Source organism: Scyliorhinus torazame, chromosome 16 (assembly GCF_047496885.1).
Source record: "Scyliorhinus torazame isolate Kashiwa2021f chromosome 16, sScyTor2.1, whole genome shotgun sequence".
NCBI lineage: Eukaryota > Metazoa > Chordata > Chondrichthyes > Carcharhiniformes > Scyliorhinidae > Scyliorhinus > Scyliorhinus torazame.
Genome location: NC_092722.1, coordinates 125,575,195 through 125,585,957, shown reverse-complemented (window position 1 = coordinate 125,585,957; position 10,763 = coordinate 125,575,195). Strand labels below are relative to the sequence as shown.

Here is a 10,763-nt window from a genome sequence, read left to right as displayed (position 1 = left end):
ATCTTAGCCACAGTTTAATTTATTGCATATTTTAACTTTCAATCTTGGATCATACAGTTACAACTGAAATCTCTGTCTTGAAAATTAGCAACAGAATCGAGCTGTTGATTTATCTGAAGAGTCTGCAGTGATTGTTGGCCCTTACTCCGCTGTCACAGATGGAAAGTCTTTCACCCAATGGGGAACGTTTCTGTGAAGATGCAGCAAGTGAAAGATAGGGTGGCAGAGTGGATTTATTATACCCTCTGTCACTAGATTGGATATTGTTATTGCACCATGTTATGGGGGATGCATTTTCAGAACCCCAAAATGTATCATGGACTTCAACCAACTCATCAATCCCTTTAATGGATTTGTTGCTTTTCCTAGCACATGGCTTTTTCCCTAGGTGTGGGATTACAATTATGGACACGTGGGTTTTTAAACACAAAACACTGTTTATTCCATGAACTCAACTTAACATCTTAAATAAACATTGGATCTCTTAACACCCCTTACTTCAAAGATAACTCAGAAAATATTGCAACAGTAAATAATTCCTTAAAATGTTCCTTCAAACTTCCAAGAGACTTAACACCTTCAAACAAAATCACATCAGGTTAAAGGCTTTACTTTAAATCACCCATATGCTCCAGAGATAGTCTTTCATGGCAGAGTACCAGCTCACTACAAAACACAGACACACACAAGCTGCTTTTCAAACAAAACCTGCAAAACTAAACTGCAAAATGGCTGACCTGACCTCAGCTCCACCCACTCTCTGACATCACTGTTTTCTTAAAGGTACATTGCTTAAACATCCATGTCTTAAAGGTACTCTCACATGACACCTCCCCCCAAGAAAAAAAAACCCATCAACTTCAAGATGGTTTCATTTTTCACTTTTGCACTATCCACTAAGAAATGCACACAGTAAATATACATTTTCATTTAAAGAAAACAACACACTCAAACAGGGATAATAATATAGTCCATTTTTCTTTGTTCGTCTTCCTCCAACCGAAATCCGTCTCAATTGATCACATTCGTGACAAAGCATCGGCTACCACATTTTCCCGTCCTGCTACATGTACTATTTTTAAATGAAATGGCTGTAACAACAAACTCCAGCGAAACAGCCTTGCATTGTTATTCCGGAATTGCTCCAAAAACATCAAAGGATTATGATCAGAATATATAATGGTGTCAGATGGATTGCTGATCACATAAATGTGAAAATGTTGCAAAGCCAGCACCAAACTCAAAGTCTCCTTCTCAATCGTCGAATACTTTTTCTGGTGAGAATTCAATTTCTTTGAAAAATAACCAACAGGCCGCTCTAGCCCTTCATCGTCGTCTTGTAGAAACACCGCACCTTCGTCCACATCACTTGCATCAACAGCCACTTTGAAGGGTTTGGTATAATCTGGGATGACTAACACAGGAGCAGTGGTTAACACCACCTTCAGGTTGTCAAATGCCTATTGACACTCCGCTGTCCACTGGAATTCGTTACGCTTCTTGAGCAAGTCCGTCAGTGGAGCAACCACGCTGCTAAAACCTGGCACAAATTTCCGGTAAAATCCACTCATACCAAGAAATCGCATTATTTCCCGTTGTATCGAGGGTATCGGGAACTCCCCAATAACATTCGTTTTCACATCCCGTGGGACCAGTCGACCCTGTCCGATGGTATGTCCAAGGAAAGTGACTTGGGCTTTTCCAAATTCACTTTTGGCTAGGTTTATCACCACACCCGCCTCCTGAAGTCGATCGAATAGCTCCCTCAGATGTTTTAAATGTTCTTTCCATGTCTGGCTGAAAACTACCAGGTCGTCGATATATACCGCACAATTGGGTAATCCTGAAACAACTGTATTAGTTAACCGTTGAAATGTTGCTGGGGCGTTTTTCATGCCAAATGGCATAACTTTGAACTGGTATATACCATCTGGAGTCACAAAAGCTGAAATCTCCTTTGCCCTTTCAGATAAAAGTACTTGCCAGGAACCTTTCAGTAAATCCAATTTGGAAATAAAAGTGGATTGTCCCACTTTCTCAATGCAATCCTCCAAACGTGGGATAGGATAAGAGTCCGTTCTTGTAACTGCATTCACCTTTCTATAGTCCACACACAACCGTTGGGTACCGTCTGGTTTAGGTACCATCACTATGGATGAGCTCCATTGGCTGCAACCCACTTCAATTATGCTATTTTTAAGCATACTCTCAATCTCTATGTTAACCTGTGCCAATTTTAAAGGATTAAGTCTATATGGATGTTGTTTGATAGGAACAGCATTTCCCACATCTACATCATGTATAGCCATTTTAGTACTTCCCAATTTATCTCTACAAACTTGCCCATGTGATATCAATAACTCTTTCAGGTCAGTTTGTTTTTCCTCTGGAAGGTAACTTAACAATTCATCCCAATTTTTAAGAACATCCTCATTTTTCAATTTAATTTGAGGTATGTCAAATTCACAGTCATCTGGATTTGGTTTGTCACTTTGAGTTAGAATCATTAAAACCTCCTTTTTCTCTCCTTCCCTTTCAAAGTACCTTTTAAGCATATTCACATGACACACTCGGTGAGTCTTCCTTCTATCTGGTGCTTTTACCACATAATTCACCTCACTTAATTTCCTTTCAATCTGATATGGTCCATAAAACCTAGCTTTTAAAGGCTCCCCTACCACTGGTAACAACACTAAAACTTTATCCCCACTGGCAAAACTACGAACTTTGGATTTCTTATCCGTTCCCCGTTTCATCAGATTTTGTGCAACTTTCAAATGTTGTCTAGCCAATTCACCTGCTCTATTTAATCATTCCCTAAAATTTGACACTTAATCCAATAGTGTAATTTCCGATTTCTCACCCACCAATTTTTCCTTAATCAATTTAAGTGGTCCTCTTACCTCATGACCAAAAATTAGTTCAAAAGGACTAAATTTGGTAGACTCATTCAGTGCATCCCTAATTGCAAACAATACGAATGGAATTCCTTTATCCCAATCCTCTGGATAATCTTGACAATACGCCCTCAACATTGTCTTTAATGTCTGATGCCACCTTTCTAACGCTCCCTGCGATTCTGAATGATATGCAGTTGATTTAAATTATTTAATTCCTAAGCTATCCATAACTTCTTTGAATAACTGAAGTAAAATTTGTTCCTTGATCCGATTGAATTTCTGTGGGTAGTCCATATCTAGTAAAGAATTTAAGTAACTCCTCGACAATCCTTTTAGCTGTAATATTAGGTACTGGAATGGCCTCTGGAAACCTAGTAGACCCATCCATTACAGTCAAAAGATATTGATTCCCACTTTTTGTTTTAGGAAGCGGCCCGACACAATCGATTAGGACCCTTGTAAAAGGTTCCTCAAATGCTGGAATGGGTATTAAGGGCACTGGTTTTATCACTGCTTGAGGTTTCCCTATAACTAGACACGTGTGACATGATTGACAAAATTTAACTACATCTTTTTGTAGTCCAGGCCAATAAAAATGTTTTTGGATTTTAGCTTGAGTTTTCCTTATTCCCAAACGACCTCCCACTGGTACCTCATGTGCAACTCGCAACACCTCCTTTCTATACCCTACCGGCAATACTACTTGATGAACTTCTGCCCACTTTTCATCCGCCTGCATATGTACAGATCTCCATTTTCTCATCAAGACATCATTTTTACGGTAATAACACTCTGGTATACACTCAGATTCCTCTTCCATATATGCTTTCTGATATATCCATTTTATTTCTACATCTTTCTGTTGTAACACCGCCAATTTTCCTGAACTAAAAATATCCGCCTCATCCTCCACCTGTTCTTGTTCTTTATCAACCATCTGATCAAAAATCGTTTCTGATAATTGCACTTCAACTTCATCTTCACTCTTTGATTTCTCCCCTTGTCTTAACCTGTGACTTTGCGACCTTGTTACTACACAATCCTGAAAAATCCCTGGATATTCGTCCTCCACCCTTCAGTTGTCTGATTTTCCACTGGCTTATCAACCACAGTAGGCATCACTCCCACCTGTGATCCAGCTGTATCATTACCCAAGATAAACTGTATTCCTGGACAAGATAGTTTCTCTATTACTCCTACTACCACTTCACCACTCTTCACTGGACTTTCCAACCTTACCTTATATAATGGAACGCTACTCCTCTCACCCTGAATTCCACATATCACCACCTTTAATTCATAATCATCTGCCATTTCCGCTGCTAATCTTGCAGTTTTGATCCTCTGTTCTTCCGCATGAGTTCTCACTACATCAGGAATTGAATTTTTAAACTCTTCCAAAAGTATAATTTCTCTGAGAGCTTCATATGTTTGGTCTATTTTCAAAGCCCTTATCCACCTATCAAAATTACTCTGTTTGAGCCTTTCAAACTCCATGTAACATCTTAAATAAAGATTGGATCTCTTAACACCCCTTACTTCAAAGATAACGCAGAAAATATTGCAACAGTAAATAATTCCTTAAAATGTACCTTCAAACTTCCAAGAGACTTAACACCTTTAAACAAAATCACATCAGGTTAAAGGCTTTACTTTAAATCACCCAAATACTCCAGAGATAGTCTTTCATGGCAGAGATCCAGTTCACTGCAAAACACAGACACACACAAGCTGCTTTTCAAACAAAACCTGCAAAACTAAACTGCAAAATGGCTGACCTGACCTCAACTCGATCCACTCTCTGACATCACTGTTTTCTTAAAGGTCCATTCCTTAAACATCTGTGTCTTAAAGGTACTCTCACATGACAACCATCATTATCAGAAAAATACCATAAGCTACACACTCAGTGTACACTGAAGGTTATTGTAACAGCTGTTATGTTTTACTATTAAAATCATGAAACAATTGAAGATCCAAACAAAATATACTTTCCAAATATATTTGGGCATCAGTTTACAGCTATCTCCCATGTTATCTAGGTTACATTCGAATTTGATGGAGGTGATTTTAAATCTCCCCACTTGGTGAAACTGGGTTTAAACTTCTCACCCAAAGTGTGCGGGGACCTCATTAACATACAGGGACTGGGTTCTGGTGACACCATCGGGCACCGACTGTGCTGCCAACTCTGTCCTGAACCCAGAGCCAGAATCTGCAGAAACCAGTGAGTTTCCAAATGCTCTCAGCATTCACCCAAAACCCAGCTGGAGTTAAAATCAGACCCATGTTAATTTTCTTATTGTTTTAAACAAGTTTGTACAATTCACAAATAATTATTGTGGCTTTGTCCAAATCCAAGTTATACTTTTGTTCCTTTTCACACTCAGTAAACACTCTAAGGATATGGAAATAAATGCCATTTGGCTAGTTTACCAATATGGTTAATGTACCTGAATGATGCACAGGGAATTAAAATAATTACGATAAGATTATTATTTGAAAATTAAACACACATGAATAAAGTGCTCATTTGAAAAAAGTGAAAATAGAGTATAAATAAAATGTAGCCGACTAAACCTGTTTATAGATCAGGGTAATTAATACACTTTTCAAAATGTGTTTAGTTTTAGTTGGGAATGTCACTGTCGGTCTTGATGGAAAGGCGTAATTCACAAAGAGCACTTAGATATTTTTCATTGTCAGGATCGAACTCCAAGGCCTTTTCAAAGTATTGAAGAGCTTCACATCTCTCACCATCCAGCTGGTGCAGGAATCCAAAAACACCAAGGGCTTTGCTTTCTCTAGGATTCCTGCGAAGTCTTCGTGCTGCTATCATCTCCAGGTTTTCTCGACATCTTTTCTGTTCTATTGAATCATAATTGACTTTGATTCCTTCCAGAAAATGGTTGATGGCATTTGATTCTGAGTTCTTGTGATTTAGTTCAAATAACCCAGCCTGTAAACATATTGCCTGCTTATTCTCTGGACGTATACCTTCCAATGTCAGGAGATGGTTGTAGATCTCCTTCGCTTTGTGATGTTCTTCATTTAATGAACAGATTCCTGCAAAATCCAGATGTGGCTTGATGGATGTCAGCGGTCTCTTTTCAAAAGCCTTTTGAAAATGATATTTGCAGACTTCAATCAATTCACCTTTTTGTTGAAGAGCAGCATTGTGAGAATTAATCAGTTTATACAATTTGGTTCTGTAACACTGACCTATTTGATGGTGTAAGAAGGTAGAGTGTGGGGTAATTTCTAATCCTTTCTTCAACAGCTCCACAGCTTTTTCCACATCTCCTTCTGTTCTGTAAAATTTTGCTGCATAACGAAGCACATATGGAAGATCAGGGGACTTCTGCAACGTTTCTTTAATTAATTCAAGCGCTTCCTCACTTTGATTGAATTGCTGTAGTTTAAGAGCCAGCAGCACCATGGCTACAGTGTGATCTGGATCAAGCTCCAGCACACGTCTAAACTGCTTCATTGATTCACTGGGCCCTTGACTCTCTGGGGTACCAGAAAGCCATTCCAAACGAAACAGAACAGTCGCATATCCATTATTCCAGTCTGTGTTACCTGGATCTTCCTCCAGAGCTCTTTTAAAACATTCCATTGCATCTTCATAATATTGACCAGGACCACTCAACAATGACCAACCCTTCTCCCCGTACACTTCAGGTATCATTGCTGTGTACCGAGAGGCTTCAGGAAATTGTTTACAGATCCTCTCCAGTTTGTCGAGGTAGGACTGAGCCTCTGTCAGTTGTCCCATGTGATAATATACCCAGGCATAGTTTCCATAGGTGATGATGCTTCTTTTATCAAATTCATCTTCATGATTCTCTCTCAGAATCTTTTCAGTTTCCTTTAAGTTTTGAATCGCCTCCACACAATTTCCTTGCAGACAGTTTACAAAAGCGAGTTGGTTGTAAGACATGGCTTGATATTTCACACCAAGATCTATTGAATCTTGTAATCTTTGTTTCATATCGTCCAGGTCAATGTTTTCTCTCTGTGGAGCCCACGTGAAGTGACATTGAAGCCAATTAAGCTTCACGTTCAACAAATCATCCTGTGCATTACTGCAAGAGAAAAAACATCATCAACATCCATCTCAGATCCACTAAAACACATTCCCTCCATTTGGTTTCTAAAGACTGCTCCTGACTTCCAGCCTCAATGAATCTGTCCACAAAGAGATGGGGCGGGATTCTCCGTTTCAGAGACTAAGTGCTGATGCCGGGACAGCGCCGGTGGACTTCTGCGATAGCAAAATTGGCGCCACTACTGGACCAATTCCACCACAGTTGACAGGCTAGCACCGGCGCCACACAGAACACGACTGATTCCAATGAAAAATAGTGTTGGATTCACAGGAGACTGGGATTGGCACTCAAGGGGCTGACAAGCTGCAGTCGCATATTAGCACTCGCCACGATTTCAGTCTCTAGTCCGATTCTCCGCCCAATCGCCTTTTCCGATTTTGGGGTCAGCAGACAGAAATTCCCCGCCCATAATCTCTAAACACAACCCTGGAAAAGGAAATGTTGTGTGGACTACAAATCTTGAGCTCTTTTTACATTTTATACCTTGATACTGGCTGTTGTATTTGCTGCTGGGCAGTTAGTCCCTATGTCGTAAAACCACAACCTCCTCCACTCCTAATTGTCTGAGCAGAAGCATTATCAATCTTTTTCAAATGTATTTTTTTGTGGGATGTCGCTGGCTAGGTCAGCATTTATTGCCCATTCCTAATTGCCCATGAGAAGGTGGTGGTGAGTTGCTTTCTTGAAATGCTCCAGGCCATGTGGTGTAGGTACACCCACAGTGCTGTTAGGGAGAGAGTTCCAGGTTGTTTCCCCAGCGACAGTGAAAGAACCGTGATATGTTTCCAAGTCAGGATGGTGAGTAGCTTGGAGAGGAAATTCTTGCCCCCAAATGCCTGCTGCCCTTGTCCTCTTAGGTATCTAGCATGCATGGGTTGGGAAGGTGCTGCTTAAGGAACCTTGGTGAATCTTGTATATGGTGCACAGGTTGCACCTATGTATTGATGGTGGAGGGAGTGAATATTTGTGGATGGGGTGCTTATCAGCGAGCTGCTTTGCCCTGGATGTCGTTGAACTTCTTGAGTGTTTCTGGGGCTGCACTCATCCAGGCAAGTTGAGATCATTCCATCACACTCCTGAATTGTGCTTGAAGATGGTGGACAGGTTTTGGGAAGTTACCTGCTGCCAGATTCTTCGCCTCTGACCTGCTATTTAACACATTAGTTACACGGCTTGACCAATTCAGTTTCTGGTCAATGATAACTCCTCGAATTATGACAATTGGGGATTAGCAATGGTAATGCGTTTGAATGTCAAGTATGTTCAAGGCTTAGATCGACAGATGTTTAATAGGTGAGGGAATCAAGGGTTAAGGCCATAAAGCTGGAAAGTGAAGTTGAGGATGATCAGATCAGACATGACCTTATTAAATGGTGGAGTCGGTTCGATGGGCTGAATGGTCTTCCTCTGTTCCTACATCTTCTGGTTTTATGGTTAGATTCTCTCTTGTTGGATTTGGTCATTGACTGGCAGTTGTGCAACACAAATGTCTCTTGTGACTTGTCAGGACAAACCTGGATATTATACAGGTTATGGATACCATGTTTTCATGAACAGCTAACCATATAATCTTTGACATGGACCGGGCCCACCAAGATGCCCGGGCAGCAGGATTCTCCACCATTGCTGCCATGCCCAGATCCAAGGGGTAAGGAATGGCACACATGTTGCCTTGTGCGCAATGTGCCATCAGGGAGTGCCCTACATCAACAGAAAGGGTTTCACTCCCTGTACGTCCAGCTCATGCGCGACCACCACATGTACGCACGCTTCCCAGGGAATGTGCATGTCAGCTACTCCCTGGGGCTGTCGCACATCACCGGCTTCTTCGAGGACCATTCTAGGGTGGCTGGTTGGCTCTTGGGGGATAAGGGGTACCTGCTGAGAATCTGTCAAATGATCCCGGGCGGTGGTCCGTGAGGTCGCCCGGGCTGTCATTGAGAGGTGCATTGTACTCCTCAAAATGCGGTTCCGGTGCCTCGACAGCTCTGATGGTTCACTGCAGTATGCCTCCCAGAACATCGCCTACTTTGTGATAGTCAGCTGTGGCCTTCACAACCTGGCACAGCAGTGGGGTGACGTGCTGGAGGTGGAGGAGGAGGAATATGTGGCCACCTCTGAGGAGGAGGGTGTTGAGGCTCTGGACCAGGATGGGCTGGAGAATGAGCACAGGATTGACCCGCAGGACCATCTGGAGGATGGAGGGCAGGTGGCAGAAGTGAGGGTCCAGTCAGCCCGGAGGGCCAGGGATGCCCTCATCCTCGCCCGCTTCTCAGAGGGCATGGCCTCGTCCATCTTCCCACCCCACCTCCCTCCTTCCAATCCCTCTCGCCTCTCCCTCACCTCCCTTCCCATCCCTCCCCTTCCTTCCCTTCCTCCATACTTCCCCCTCCCTCTCTCTGCACTTTCTCCCTTCCCTATCCCTCTCCCTTTCCCTCCCCTGCTCCTTTTCATCCCTGTCACCCACCCACCATGTTCCACCCTTCCAGGGTCTGTGTAACATCACAGCACGGTGTATTTCCGGTGACGGCCATGGAGTGAGTGTTCGCACATTTGGCAGCTTCCATAGAGGTGTTTTTTCCGAACCTTTTCTATAGAATGGATGTTTTGATGAACAAAGGTGCAGGAGTGACTGGGGAAAGTTAGCCAAGGCGGTGGAACCACTAATAGTGGGAATTCACCGCATGGAACAGAGGGTGGAGTCCCAGGCCAGGCTATTTGGAAAGTGGAGGAGATGGTGGGGGAGCACGGGGAGCAGCTTGCCTCGTTGGTAGCCAAGATAGATGTGATGCAGGAGACTCAGAAGCAGTTGAAGGAGAAGGTGGAGGACCTGGAGAACCACTCCAGGCATCGTGGGGATGCCTGAAGGTAGTCAGGGAGCAGACGGCAACACATATGTAGCGAAGGTGCTGGAGACGTTGATGGAGGAGGGGGCCTTTGATAGTCCTTGGAGGTCGACCAAGCCCACAGAGCGCTGATGAGGAACATGCAGCTCAGGGCGGTACGTGGTGTGTCTCCATCGGTTCTTGGATAAGGAAAAGATATTGAGATGGGCGAGGCAGTTGAGGAGGTGCACCTGGAAGGGAACATGCTGCGGGACTTGGGTGCCGGCCTGGCAAAGAGGAGGGCCAGGTTTAAGCTGCCCTCTTTAAGAAGAGGGTGAAGTTGGGATGCTGTACCCGGCCCACCTCTGGGTGACCTTTAACAACCGAGAACATTATTTTGGAGCACCAGATGGAATTTCTGGGGGACAATGGACTGGCAGTAGGAGGAGGACACTGAACTTTGGAGGAGGCGTGAGATGTGTTTGTTTTTCTTGTCCTCTCTTTTGATGGTTGTTGGAGAACTTTTGTCCATTGGGATGTTGTGTTGGGTTTGGTGGTGGGATGTTTGGGGAGCATCAAGGGTGAGTGCACCCGTTTTTCGGTTTCTTTGTTGTTTGCTACATAAAGATGTTCGAGCAGCGGTAGGAGTGGAGTCAGTGGAGGGTAGGAGGCTCAGACCCTTGCTTGGGGTTGCCAGGCTGGCTGGTGGGCAGTGGGGGATGGCGACTGGAGCGCAGTGGGGGATGGCAAGGTGATTAGCGTAGAGGAGGGGGATGGGGTTGTTGTTTTGTTTGGGGGGGGAGGGGTGCTGCTGACAAAGGTGTGACTGCTGTGGCGCAGCAAGAAAAGGAATGATGAGGGTGGGCATCTGAAGGTGGGCCTGAGGGATCGCGTGACACAGCGCCCACAGTAGAGGCTGGATGTGG

The 10,763-nt window shown here is 43.5% G+C and overlaps 1 protein-coding gene across 1 annotated transcript; it reads right to left on the bottom strand.

Moving 5' to 3' along the window:
* Positions 1-5,527: 5,527 nt before the first annotated feature.
* On the bottom strand, positions 5,528-8,851 carry LOC140392298 (interferon-induced protein with tetratricopeptide repeats 5-like). The gene is made up of 2 exons (XM_072477614.1): positions 8,718-8,851; positions 5,528-6,988 (listed from the first exon to the last, which is right to left on the bottom strand). Exons 1-2 carry the CDS (start codon positions 8,849-8,851, stop codon positions 5,530-5,532), a joined length of 1,593 nt encoding a protein of 530 aa, XP_072333715.1. The 3' UTR covers positions 5,528-5,529.
* Between the last annotated feature and the right edge of the window lie 1,912 nt (positions 8,852-10,763).

What these genes read in the sequence shown, in the direction of transcription:
- LOC140392298 (XM_072477614.1), bottom strand. Translation starts at nt 8,851, where the DNA reads ATGGTCCTCGAAGAAGCCGGTGATGTGCGACAGCCCCAGGGAGTAGCT. An exon ending in GTGAAACCCTTTCTGTTGAT is followed by an intron (nt 6,989 to 8,717) that starts GTAGGGCACTCC and finishes TTTCTCTTGCAG; the next exon opens with TAATGCACAGGATGATTTGT.